Here is a 14,412-nt window from a genome sequence, read left to right on the forward strand (position 1 = left end):
GCCGCTCACCCAGGTCTATCCAGGGCTAATCCTGTTTCGTCCAAGTGTTATCACATTACTGGGTACTTTGGGCAGCCCTGGGATCCATCAAAGTCAATTACCCCTTGGCTCAGGGAACTATTAGATTGAATTAACTTAATCTTTTAACAAGATCTGGAGCACACACTACACACATGCACACACAGTCCGTCTGATCTGTTAGCCCTGATGCTCAGCACAAGCAACTTCAACTGCTGGCCTTGGCTTCTGAGGTGAAGTCAGGAGGTGTCGGGGCGGGTGGAAGTAAAGGAGGGAGAAAGAAAACACTGCTCACCACAACAGACCCAAGTGCTATGCGGATGCAGGTGAGAAGGGACCTACCTTCCTTTCCCCAGGGTTCCCCAGTACTGATGGGGTGACAGGGAGCTGGAAGGGTTGGGGTCTGGGATCCCTCCTCGGGACTGGGAGCACTGTGTGGGGCATGGAGACAGAGCGGTGGAAGGAAAGGCGTGGGGGAAAGGTGAGGGTCATGTCCCGGGGCTGAGGCAGGAGCTTCCCTGACTGGGCTTCAGCTTGTGGAGACCCAGGATGAGGACACCAGAAGGAAAGTCAGTTTGGGAGGGAGGGAGCCTGACCCCACAGGCAGAGGCCCTGCAGGCAGGGGGTGTCTCCAGAGCCCAGCTGGGACCTCTCCCTCATCCCTGCCCCACTCACTGGACCTTCAATCTGTCCTTCCTCGACAGCCTAAAACAGATCAGGAGTCCAGTTGCTACGAAAGCAAGGGCCAGGAAGCTTTGGCATCCAGTTGTCCCTCCCTCTCCCCAGACAGACTTTCCACCCCGCTCTGTCCTCACCAACACCACACCACTTCCATCAGTCAGAGTGTCTGAGATTCCTGATGCACCTCTGCCATCCCCTCAGAATGTCCCTGGGCCCCTCCCCCCACCAGATCACACCCTCATGCCACAGGCTCTGTGCTCAGGCTCCTCTGGCCTGGAGTGACATTCCTTCCTCTCAGCATCTCCACGCCTGGGTCCTGTTCCCCAGCTCCTGCACACAGCTTCACCATGGAGTCTCCTGCTCCCATGGCCTGGGCCTGTCTCATCCATCTTGACAGGACGACCATTCCTTATGGGGGCCTGATAGGGAGCCCATTCTGCATGGGAGTCCTAACAGGGTGCCCCACAGGAAGCTGGTTCCATATAGGGGACATGATCCCATTCCATATGGGGTCCAGGTGACACTCGGGGCAACCTGCCTTATCTCAAAGTTTTCCAGCAACAAGGGGACAGAAGGACATTCTGTGCCCTACGATCACGAGAAGAGGACAATGCTAATTCCTTCCAGGTGTCTCCCCAAGTCCCAAGGCCCTGTGCCACATCGGCTGATGGCAGCCTCTACCACTGCATCTATCACCATCTAAAGCTCTGTCCCTCGGGCACTAGTGCGTTTTCGGAAGCTGCCATGGTGCCCCCACCCACCCAGCACCTGCAGCAACCAGAGGCGTCTTTTCAAAAGAGCCTACTGGTCACATCCCTCCCCTGCTTTATACCCCCAGAGGTTCTGCTACACTCAGTGTGAAGACCCAAATTCTGCGGCCCTGAGGGCTCCTGTGCTCTGCTGCCCTCCCAGCCACAGGCCCTGCCTCCACATGGCTGTGGGGGTCCTGGAGCTGTCTGTGATCCCAGGCAGCTCCTGTCCAGGGCCTGCTTTTCCAGCACACCCCGCCACGGCAGGCCATCAGGGCTGCCTGCTAGCTGTTTGCCCCTAGAATGCCCATCTCCACTGTCACTGACCTGCAGTCATCACTGGTCATGGAGATGGATCTGCAGGAAAGAACCCTCAGCTTTGTGCCCTGGACCCCACTCCACTGCTTCTCCATTCAGTGCTGTGTCTGGAAAACCCACCCCCGTCCAGTCCTTGGTCAGTGGAGCCTCTCAAGCCAGGGCCGCAGGAGGCCAGACTGAGGTATGTCATAAGGGTTGGGCCCAAGTCTACCAGCCCAGGACACCTTTCAGCTCAGAGGTAGGCCTGGCAGGGATGGGCGACGCTCCTGGCCTCAGAGCCATGGCAGGTTCTGCTGAGAGATGCCAGAAGGCCCAGCCCACACCATCCATCCCCACGCTCACCTGCAGATAGGAGCCAGCTTCTCCTCAACAGGTAAGCACCACTTTGATTTGTAAATCTCCATCTCCACTGCTCCCAGGCCTGTGAATGCACGCACACACGAAAGGCACGCGTGGCACAGGCATGCGCACACTTTCCCCTCCATGGCAGCTCAGCTCTGACCACGTTCTGTGTTTTTGATATGAGTCACTCTCGAAACCCATTGTCTTAAATTCCTCAAGCCAGGCCTGTGCACTATGCCTAAGCTCCCCCACACCCAGCCTTGAGCAGCAGCTGCTCTGCAGCTAAATTTACACTGTGCGTGTGACATTCTGTCCAAATGCACATTTGGAAACCCACATTCTGGAGTTTTACACTTGTCTAGCCAGGTGCCTATGTCCCTGTGATGTCTGCCCTGTACTGGGAGGGTTTCTGCATGCCTACTCGGTACAGGGTCACACCTGGAGGCTGACCTGAGTCACCAGACTTGTCTTTTGGCACATATATTATTCTCTTCGCCCTTTGGGGACCAATACCATTGGATGTACCTAGTGGCCAGGCCTGGGCTCCTCCACACAGTTGGGGCAGGCCCACAGGCAGAGGCACCTCCAGGCCCCAGGAGCTCTGCAGCGAGCCTGCTGTCATTCAGCGGCTCCAGGGCCTGCTGTGCACAGTGTGGGCCTGCAAGGCCTTGGCCTCCGGCTTTCCTGAGGAGACAGCAGATACAGGGGCTGCGGGGCAAGAGAGCTTCAGGTGCCAATGCTGCAGAGCAGCACCTGTTGCCCAGGCAGACCCCATGCCCCACTGGCTGACCACTGAGTTGAGGCCACATTTGGGTGCATGGGGAGTTCCTGGCACCCCACCTGTGCCCAGGACAACTGCACAGAAACACAAGCGCTCTGTGCACTCCCTCCATGGCCTTCTTATCTGCTCGTCCAGAAAACACGCTACAGACACAAGAAGTCTTGTGCCTTTATTTCATTCACTTATTTATGTCTTCAGAGCCGGCCTCCTCCCCAGGAACACAGAGGCCACCTGAATGGCTGCCACTGTCCCTCAAGGGGGCACTCTTGGGCAATGCAAGAAATGGAAGGAAGGAGTTTAATCCAGTGAGTGCCCTACTTATTACGGCTGAGTGCAACTGCTGGTGACTCCAGATGCGGTCCTCCTGCTGCCCTACTCCAGGACACAAGCACCACATGACTTGGAAGGTCTGGGGTATATCTGCTGTCACTCAGGCATCTGAGTCCAAGGCTACAGCACTCAGTATTCAGGCAAAGATCCAGAATCCTTCTAAACACTGGCACAGCCAGAGAAGAGCTAGAGAGCAATGCCAAGGTTGAAGACCCCAGTGGGAACAGGCCCATGGAAACAGCCCCAGCCCATTAGCTCAGGTGGCCTGAGCCTGTCACACTGTCATCATGCAGCATCTCATCTTCCCTTCATGAAAAAATAATAAAAATCACCAGAATTCTAGCCCTCGGGTCTGACAGGCCACACAGCAATCATCTGTTCTCAGGAGTACCTCAAGAAAATACAGCAGTCACATCTTGTGGCCTTTACTGTCAACGTAAGGTAAAAATCCACCCCCCCCCAGAGTCAAAATAACCCCTAAAAATTGCTACAATTGCCCATAAAGTGTAAGAGCCATTAGACTTGTCACCAGTGAGAAAGCCTTCAGAGCATCCCCAGGATCTTTCCGGGAGCTGTAAACATGCAGTGCTTGGTTAGTATGGGGAGACTGGTGAGGCTGTGGGACAGGCTGGTTACCAGCTTCTTCACTGCTGCAGGACCTAAAGATGGGGCAGGGGTGAGGGGCGAGCTTGTTCCCACACAGTGTCCCCATGCGTTCCTGGTCCTAGCCGATGCTGACCCTGTCCCTGGGGTGGGTGCCAATACACCACACCGTGCACAACGCTGACCCAGCAAGTCCAAAGCCAAATGGATCAGATGAATGGCAGCCACAAACCAGAGCTTCACACAGACCAACGTGGGGGAGAGAAACCGAAGGAGGAGTGAGCCGCTGGGGAGGGGAGGAAGCCACTGGGTACCTACCTCCTAACGCAGGACAAGCAGGGACAGCCCGTCACAGAACAGAAAGGTGGGAGCCACAGGCAGAAGGAAAACAACAAGAAGGCACATTTAAACCACTCGTCAAAAATCACAGCCACGCCAAACCAAGAGAAAGGCACACAGGTTCTTTGGAGATAAATGCACTTGCTTCTCGTACAGAAAACTGCCCTGGATTTACATAAATGCTAACTCAGCAGTTTTCTGGGATAGGTTGTGCAGTCCCTGCCATGGACACAGCAAGTAGGGCCTCACTCTGAAAGGCCACACTTCAGGGAAGCAGCCAACGGCCTGGCACGTGCGGCTGCTGAGAGCAGGCTTTGGCTCAACGGAATTGTCTTTTAATGTTGCTGCCAAGTGGTAAGGGGCTTTGCTACAAGGAGCTTGGGAGGACCCCACGGGAGCTGCTGCGTGGGCTGAGGGGCCACGAGCACAGGTCACACACAGCAGGCTCACCCAGCTTCAGAAGCCAGCCTTCCCGGTCTGGGTTGAAGAATGTGTGTGTCAAGTCATTCCCATCATCCTCTGGGATCTTAAACGGTTCATTCTTAATACTTTCATACAAGTTCTGTAAGGAGGAGAAACAACAGCAAGTTCAGGGTTTCAAACAGGAGAAGTAACTGCCCTTTCTCTCTCTCTCCAGTGAAGAAGGTGCATAAAGTGAGCAGGACCAAGAAAACAAAAATATGCCCAAATACGCAATTCAAAACCATGAGTCACCAGGTATGGTGGTCCCTGCCTGTAATCCCAGCTCCTCAGGAGCCTGAGGCAGAGACCCTGTCTGAAAATACAAAAATAAGTGATAAAATTAGATAAATAAATCAGAACTGCCAATTTTCATACATTTTGATAAATTTGAGGAAGGAGGAGAAACAGCAAGATGCAGTTCAGAAGCAGGGTTCTGAAGCTAGACACAGTGGCACATGTTTATGATCCCAGTGACTCGGGAGGCTGAGGTAGGAGGATAGCAGTTTAGCTTCAGCAACTCAGCCAGGCCCTGTCTCAAAATTAAAAATAAGTAAAAAGGGCTAGAGATGTAGCTCAGTGGAAAAGTACTCTTGAATTCAATCCCTGGTACCACACACACAAAAAAAAAAAAAAAAAAAGAAAAAAGAAAAAAGAAAAGAAAGAAAGAAAAAAAGAGCGAGCAGCAGGGTCCTGTGGGACTCACCCTCAGCAGCTCCTCTGGGAGGTCCCCTCCCTCGTTGATGCCGCGATTCATGGTGATGAACCGCTCTGCAGTGGGTTTGTCACGCACATTGTGGTTGTGAAGGCTGGTGTTGAGCATGATGATTGCAAATGACAGTACATAGCATGTGTCTGCAACAAGTCAGCGGACAGCAGAGGGCTCAGCAGCCTGAACCAGGTGGAATTTCTACATGGAGAGTGTGGGACCCACAAGGACGACCCATGCAGGAACCTATGTGCTGGCCCTGCCACGCATGCCTCGCGGGAGGGCCCTGGGTCTACCCCCTGAAGTGGCAGCTCTCTGCAGAGTGGGATGGGTCTGATGCATGGCTACAAGCAGGACCCTCCTGGCTCAGGGAAGGCAGGTTCTAGGAACAAGCTTGAAGGGTGGGGGGCTAGGCCACAAGCTGGCCACTGACCTGTAGACTGGAAGACTCCAGGGTTGCACAGGCAGTAGCGTGAAGCAAAGGCCTCCATCATGCGATCAATTTTCTGAGCCTCTCCTGGAAGCCTGAAGCTCCACAAGAACTGCCTGTAGAGAGATGGACATTCACCCCATGGCCATGCTAAGGATGGACCCAGCCTGGAACCTAGAGCCTGCCCAAGCAAAGACGTTCTCTCCTGGCCTGAGATGCCATCCTGGCAGGGGTGCCAGCAAGGAAAGATTCAGTTTCCTTCTGCTTGGTAATTCAAGACAGGCTCACTGACTGCTCTGCCTTTTTATGATACAACCAACTCTTCAGCAAGGTCTGCTGCCACTGCCTTTAAAACATCCAGGATGCCAGCACTTCTTGCCCTTAATTGTCACCACCATCTGCACCCATCACATGGCCACATGAGCCCTCCCACATCCCCATGCCTACCTCCACCCACAATGGCAAGGTCAGAGTCAGCAGGACAGACTTGATGGCCCATCCACACCATTGGGGCCACCTACAGAGTCTGTTGCTACCTAGATGGGGCAGACACACTTCTACTTTAGGGATCAGGCCCAAGGTAATCAAATGCTTCTGTTCTCAGATGTCCCTTCTCACTGAGGTCTCCATGGGGCTGCCCTACCTAAAATGGCAAGCCCTGCACCAATACTCCTGTCCCTTTCTTTGCTTTCCAGCTGCAAGGCACCCAGTACCACCTATTACCTGTCAGCCCTAAGCCCTGAAGGCAGAGATGTAGCTGTCCTGCACCTTGGGGTCCCACAGCCAGCCCGACTTCAGCACAAGGATGAGGGATGAGATTGGAACTATAAACTCCAACTAATTTCTGGACTGTCCTTGGTTGTAAGGTGCTGCTCCTGCAGTGATCAGATGCTGCTCCCCTCCCTCTGAGCTTTTCTTCTCTGCAGGTCCCATAAATGCCCTCACTCTAGAGACTCCTGCCACTTGGGTCCCTCTTTTTGAGGACTTGCTTCAACAGCTTCAGACTCAATATCCTGCCTGATCCCAGGATATCACGACAGCTGGCTTGGGCTGGGCCACTGCTGACTTTCTCCCTCTTTGACCCATGTTGGTCAGCAACACACCCCCACCAGGACAAATGATCTCCTGCCCTGCTCCACAGAATGGATGGCTTCAGTTAGCCCCACACCTCTGACTTCCTCAGAATAAAAGCCCAAAGCCTCCAGGTAACTCCTCAAACTAAAGGAGCACCCAGGGGCCCCTCCCTGCTGCTTGCTCCATCAGTGCACCGTCCTCGGCCCTAAGCCACCCTAGCCTTCCCTGCCACCAGCCTGAGGACCCCTTATCCTGTCTCACTTTTGCTGCCATAGCAACTAGCTCCTGATAAGCCATGAAACATAGGTTTTAGAAATATCTATTATCCCTTCTCTCTCTGCCCCATGTAAGCTCTATGGGGCACTCCCAAAGACCAGCAGCCCCACTCTCGGGCACACTGGGATAGGCCCAATGACAGAAGTGCGACAAGCCAAGCAGCACTCAAGGACCCACTGGAGTAATGCTGAAGTGGCAGCTTTCTGCCCTCTCCTGGCCTTTTGCTATGGATCAGAAACTGGCCAAAATAAATGGCACCACAGAGGTGATGCTGGCTGTGCTGTGGACGTACCCGCCACACTCCCAGGCCTGTGCCTTTCTCTGGATGAAAGGTTTTCAAAAACTGAGTCTGAAAATGGAAAGCAGGGCTGCAGGCCTCCTGTGTCTGCGCACCGTCAGTGCACGGCTCAGCCCCGGGTTGACCCTGTGTTATGAGCATCACACAAAACACCACGCATATTTCAGTCTGCAGCTGAAATGAGGCCACAATGTAAATAAGACCATGTAAATAAGACCAGAGTACACGGAAGGAGGTCTAGAATGTGAACAGACAAGACATGGCTATGATAGCCTCAGCTCTGGAGCAGGACAGGTGGCTCCCACCAGAGGCCTGTCCCTGCCACCGCTTCCTACATAGGTCAGTGGGTCAGAATTAGTACCTAGACCAGATGAAGAGCCATGCCACCCAGCCAGGACACAACAGATAAAGATAAAGAGACAGCCACCAAGATTGCAGGGCCAGCTGTTCAAGTGGGCATTCAGGGAGTATACTGTGGGTGCCAACAGGGCTGCACAGAGTGTCTAAGCACTGTCCTCCTCCATCCACCCTGTGTGACTCAGAGTGACACTGGCTTTCCTTAGACAAGACAGGCCAGAGTGTGGCCTCTAATGGTGGGAGATCTACATCCTCCTGGGAACAATAAGGGTAACCCCCTTGTGCTTGGTGCTCAAGGCCAAGTCTAGTGGAAAATGGGTTGGGGTGATGTTAAGGTCACACCAACTACAGCATGCAGCAGATATGTGAAGAAAACACACACACACTCCTGCATGTCATTCAAAATGATGGACAACAAAGAAACCATGAGCAGGATGCAGAACTGGAAGTTACAAGGAGGAAAGAGTGATTTGCATCCCTGTGTGCATGTTCCAATTCCTGTACAGGGCTGCAGAATGTCATGCAGCAGAAGGAACATGGGAATGAGCAGCCAGTGTCTGTAGGACTTGCAGGCTCCCTCTGAGTTCCTTGGAGTGAATCAACAGCCACTACTGCTCATGACTCCTCTGGTCTATGCCCAGGGTGCAGCCAAACACTAACCTTAAGGCTTGTACAAGGTTGAGATCAGCAAATTCATGGAGTTCCACAAAAGCCTGAAGAACTTTGATATTAAATTCATCCCTAGGAAAGAGTGGAAATAAATTCAAGTCTAATGTATGTTATCTCAATGACTTCAAAAAAAAAAAAGACAAGTCCTACAGCAAGATTTTGCAATTTTAATTTTATATGACTACAAGTGAAAATTGTCCTCTTACTATAAAATTTGTTCTCAGGCTTAAAACAAAACAGAATTAATAGGATTTTAGGAGTGTACTTTCATAGTAGGTAAGAGTCAGGAAGAAGAACATTAAAATCTCCCCAAAGGACAACCATCATGGCCAATCGGTTCCACTTAGATGCCAAGCTGTGAGGCCTACCCAGTGCTTAGTGTGCACCCTGAAACCTTTAAAATGGCCCCATGAGCAAGGCCTATTATTACCCCCATTTCACCAATGGGGGTTTTGAGGCTCAGAAAAGTAAATTAACTTGCTCAAGGCCATGAACCATAAGGTACAATACTGGGCTCAGAAAGCAAAGCTTGGGAAAGAAACAATACCTTGTATTAGCTTTTAAAAACTAATCATGAAAATAAATGACAACAAAAAGGAAATGACTTAACAATGTGTGCCATTGGCTCTTAACTGAAGGATGCTCCACAGGACCTGGTCACAAGATATATTGAGGATACCCCAAGTATCAAAATGCTGGGGTTCTACCTGCGCCCACCACTGGCCACCTGAGGGTAGCAGAGAGTTGGAATTAACGTAGGCCAGTATTCTCAAAACACTTGTACTTTACAAGAGACACCTGTGACTTGCCCTAGTTGAGAGAGCCTACAAAATGCAGCCTGGCCAGCATGGTGGCATATGCCTGTAATTCCAGCAGCTTGGGAGGCTGAGGCAGGAGGATCGCCAGTTCATAGGCAGCCTCAGCAAAAAGCAAGGCACTAAACAATTCAGTGAGACCCTGTCTCTAAATAAAATACAAAATAGGGCTGGGGATGAGGCTCAGGGTTGAGTGCCCCTGGGTTCAATCCCTGGTACTAAAAAAATGCAGCTTGAAAACCAGTGTTCACTCTCTAGGCAAGTTCACTGACTGTGTCAACACCACAGCCTATGCCAGCGTCAATACTAGACATGGCTGTGGGCAAGTGCCATCTGTTCACAGGCAGCTCCCCCATCTGGGGCTTGCGGGGTGAAAGAGGGAGGGAAGGATAAGTGCAAGGGCACCAAGGTCATGTCCCAACTTCTCTCCATCTTTCTCTTTGGGATCTGCATGTGGAAGGTGTGGTGTTGCAGTCTCTGATGTGGTTTCAAGGTCCTGATGGCTCCTGTCTGTCCCAGGAGGGCAGTGACCACAAAGACCCTGTCCTAGGAGACAGGAAGAAAAACTGAGGATCCAGCCCTGTCTGACAATGCACCTGTCAGCTGATTCCCACTAAACTGGCACAGTGGCACAGTACAGGGCACACTCAGAGTGAAGGTCTGTGGGTATACATGCCTGCTGTTGCTGAGTGTGGGAGGAGGTAGCATCAGCTAGGTTACGGGGATAGTGAGTGGCAGGCCTGTGACCACATTAGCCACTGCCACCTCAGGGGTCAGTCTTAGAGATATAAAGGCAAAACCCCACTGCCAGAAGGATGCCTGAGCTCCACAGAGGGAGCAAGCTTGCCTGTCATGGCTCACAAGTTGGTGCAAGCTGGTGTGAAGCACCCCAAATGCAGGTGTTGAATATAAGGTGGGATTCCCATCACTCCTCTTCCACCAGTCCCCTGTTCCCTACTCTGAGATGGAGCAACCAAATCTCAATCTTTGCCTTACCCTCTTGGCTATCCACCACCATGCCATGTGGATTTCAATACAGGCTGAACATCTCTAATTAAAAGATCTAAAATCCATTATTTTTGAGTATCATTGGTGCTCTGAAAGTTTAAGAATTCAGGGAATTTAGGATCTTGGATATATCCTAGATATGTCCTTATTATATTTATATATGACTTGCAGATATCTTTCTCCTAAAGGACTATCTCTTTACTTTCTCATTGATGTCATCTGAAGCACAAAAGTATTTCTGTTGTTTGTACTTTTGATGTTGGATCTAAGAAATCCTGGCATAATTCAAGGTTATGAATATTTACCTGTATGTTTTAAGTGTTTTGTGGTTTTGCTTCTTACACTTAGATCTTTGATCCATTTTAACTGTACTGGTGAGGGGTGCAACACCATTCTTTTGCATGTGGTTTTCAGTTATCCCAGCACCATTTGTTGAAAAGACTATTCTTACCCCAGTGAATTGCCTTGGAAGTCTTATTCAAAGTTATTTAACAGTAAATATTAGGGTTTATTTTTTATTCTAAATTATATTCTATGACCTTCTGTATGTCCATCCTTACATCAGTACCACATTCTCTTGATTAGTGCAGCATTAGTCTATTTTGTAATCAGGAAGTGTAAGTTATCCAAATCTGTTCTTCTTTTCTTTTTTAAATAACTTTATTTTGTTTATTTATTTTTATGTGGTGCTGAGGATCAAACCCAGGGCCCTTTACATGCTAGGCAAGAGCTCTACCGCTGAGCCACAACCTCAGCCCTCCAAATTTGTTCTTATTTAAGACTGTGGCTATTCTGGATCCTTGAAGTTCCAGATGAATTTTACAATGAGCTTGCCAACTTCTGCAAAGAATTCAGCTGGAATTCTGATAGGGAGTGCATTTGATCTACAGATCAATGTGGAGAGTATTGCCATTTTAGCAATATTAAATTTTCTGACCCATGAACATGAGCTGTCTTTCCATTTTTTTTATCTTTTCTTTTTAACAATGTTTTAGTTTTCAGAGTAAATATTTTGTGTATCCTTTGCCAAACATATTTCTAAATATTTTATTATTTTTACTGTTATTTATAATGGAGCTGTTTTCTTGTTATCCTTTTCAGTTTGCTAATTGCTACTGAAACCCAGCTATAATCCAGCTACATGGGAGACTGAAGTTGAGAGCCTGAGAAACTTAGCAGACTCCTGTCTTAAAATAAGAAATAAAAAAAAGCTGAGGGTGTATCTCAGTGGTAGAATGCCCCTGGGTTCAATCCCCGGTACTGAAAAAAAAAATTCAGTTTTGTATATTAATTTTGTATCCTGCAATCTTACTGAACTTGTTCAGTTTTAATAGTTTTTCAATGACCCCCTTCAGATTTTATACACACGTGGATCATGTTATCTACAAATAAAAACAGTTTCATTTGCCAAGTGTGATGATGCATGTCTATAATCCCAGCAGCTTAGGAGGCTAAGGCAGGAGGATTGCAAGTTCAAAGCCAGGATCAGAAACTTAGTAAGGCTCTAGGAAGTTCAGTGAGACCCTGTCTCTAAATAAAATATAAAAAGAGCTGGGGATATGGCTCAGTGGTTGAGTGCCCCTATGTTCAATACCTGGTACCAAAAAAAAAAAAAAAGAAGAATTAATTGTATTTCTTCCCAGTGTGGATGTTTTTATTTTCATTTTCTTGTCCAACTGCCCTGGCTAAAAATGCCAGTACCATGTTGAATAGCATAGTGAAAGCCAACATTCTAGTCTTGCTCTTGATCTTAATTATGCTAAGCTACTTTTCACAGGTGCCCTCCATCCTGTTGAGGAATTTCCTTTCTAGTCTTAGTTTTTTTGAGTGTCTTTATCATGAAAAGCAGTGTTGAACTTTGTCAAATGCTTTTTCTGCAGTTATGGGAATGATCATGAGTCAGATTCTTTATTCTACTGATATATTATATCTTTGACTTTTGCATGCTGAATTAACTTTGTACTGGTGGAATAAATCGCATTTGGTGTGTAATCCTTTTTATTTATTGTTAGATTTGTTTCCTAAAAAATTATTTTTTAAAAAATATTTTTAAGTTGTTGATAGGCCTTTATTTATTTATTTATTTATTTTTATTTATATGTGGTGCTGAGAATCGAACCCAGTGCCTCTCACATACCAGGCAAGTGCACTACTGCTGAGCCACAGCCCCAGCTCCCTAAAAAATTATTGAAATATTGTATTTCCATATTCTAAGAGATACTGGCCTGCAGCTTTGTTTTCTTGTGATGTCTTTGGTTTTGGTCTCAGGTAGTAGAAAGCTCACAGAATGAGTTGGGGAATGTTCTTCTGATTAAGTATTTTTAATAAAAAGCTGGAAACAGAAACGATCTGATTGAGCAACCACTGGGCTTTTAACAATATTCTCTTTGGCCCTTGACAAGTCTATTTAGGCACACTTGGCATGTACTGCTTAAACCTCTGCTAAGCACAGTAAGTGGACTGTTGGTGAAAAAGGTTGGGAAAGTAAGTTTGACCTGCTGCTTTCTACTTTAAATATGAACAATCAATTCTTACCTTCATTCACACCCCACGTGATATGGGGAAGAAAATCACTGAGACATCTGGGGTATTTATGGGCCAAACTTCAGAAGACCAACCGGTTATTCAAGATTTTGAGAAAGGCAGCAGTGCTGTCAGTTGTCTCGATTCCCCAAGGGGCACAGATCTCACCTGGACCCAAGTGCCCCCATACCCATCCTACCACACAGTACACAAGAGGAATAATTGACTGTACTAGGTTCCCCCTGTATGGGGGTCAGCACATGCAACCCATGCTTGTGGCTAAGGAGCTGCAAGAACCCCAAAATGGAGGGTAGGCCCAGGTGCAGCTGCCCATCCTCCTTTAACTTACCTCTCACCCAGATAGTCCCCAATGACAGTCTTATTTAGGCCTTCTCCTTTATAGAGGAACTGGGCGACGTCTTCTGGGGAACTCTGTAGCAGGTCATTCTCTATTAGAAACTGAATTCCCTGAAGATCATAAGACAGAAAATGATGATTAGGAGTGCCACTCAAACTTAATTTTCAAGGATGGAATTATATTCATTTGGTCAGAGCAAAAATACCAGAGACCCACTAAACTTCTGACTTTCACAGTACCATGCTACATTTCATCCAGCCAAGAAAAGCACATACCTCCACCCTGGGAACTAAACAGGTTAAAAGACAGATAAATGGGTTGCTGAACAAACCACTTTAAGTGATTGTTAGATATTCTAAAAGCAGATGTAATGTAATAATGATGTTGGATTTCTTAAGCCTGGGAAATGATTTGTTTTGTGTCGGGGTACTCCTCACATGAGATGGATGCTGCTGGCTGGGCAACCTAACACCCAACCTAAATGCCTTTCTCTCTCTCATCCTACACTAGATAATCACTCTCTCAGCTGCCCTTGAAATTCAAAATGACCTTGTTACCACAGATTTGACCAAATAGTCATAAATGAAGCCCATGACAAACAGCTGGGAAACATTTTGATTTCCTGGTAAAAGAATTCCCAGGAGCTAGCACTGCTCTTCTTCCTTCTTCCTAGTTTGTACAAGGATGTGATGACCTGAGCCAGAGCAGCCATCATATGAGGGAAAGGCTAAGATGAGCACAGACACCTTGTTCCTGTCACTTAGGAGCCATGGACTACATAGCAGCTATGTGAGAAGATAAATATCTGTTGTATAATCAAAAGGCAATTTTTTTGGCTAAAATTTCTGTTACCTGAGACCAAAAACACATTAACTGATATGCTACCACTGATCTTACACCAGCTGAAACTGATGCATACTTTAAGGACCTACAGAGCAGAGCTGACAATTTCAAAAAGCAAGAAGCTACCTCTAGCCTGACCCAGTTGCGCTCTGTCTCAGGGGAACCCCAGGGACCCAACATGATAGCAAAAGTTTCTCTCTGGCACAGTTTCAGAGCTGGTTCCAAGATGCACATTGGCCAGGCCAGTAAGGGAACAGGGGATTCTGGTATCTATCTGCCAGGAGGCTGTTCCTACCAATTTAGACAGGCTTTTCTAGCTAAAATTCCCAGGCTCAAGGCCAGGCTTCCTCATACCCACATAGTCCATCTGGAGATTTTTTTTTTTTTTCTCAAATACATGATTGTCTATAGCAGTCTATTTTAGAGTCTCCA

The 14,412-nt window shown here is 48.3% G+C and overlaps 1 protein-coding gene across 7 annotated transcripts in view; it reads right to left on the reverse strand.

Moving 5' to 3' along the window:
* The window catches only part of Cyth3 (cytohesin 3), a 91,505-nt gene that overhangs the window by 4,506 nt on the left and 72,587 nt on the right, over positions 1-14,412 (reverse strand). For all 7 annotated transcript variants that reach the window (XM_058582449.1, XM_046453651.2, XM_058582447.1 and 4 more), the window contains 5 exons: positions 13,129-13,247; positions 8,425-8,505; positions 5,763-5,875; positions 5,327-5,475; positions 4,612-4,723 (listed from right to left, as the gene is read on the reverse strand). In XM_058582449.1, the coding sequence (XP_058438432.1) occupies positions 4,612-4,723; positions 5,327-5,475; positions 5,763-5,875; positions 8,425-8,505; positions 13,129-13,247 (574 nt within the window). The remainder of the gene's footprint in view (positions 1-4,611; positions 4,724-5,326; positions 5,476-5,762; positions 5,876-8,424; positions 8,506-13,128; positions 13,248-14,412) is intronic.

Source organism: Marmota monax, unplaced genomic scaffold (genome assembly GCF_021218885.2).
Source record: "Marmota monax isolate L192 unplaced genomic scaffold, Marmota_monax_Labrador192_F-V1.1 WCK01_AAM20220418_F8-fsc00148, whole genome shotgun sequence".
Lineage (NCBI taxonomy): Eukaryota > Metazoa > Chordata > Mammalia > Rodentia > Sciuridae > Marmota > Marmota monax.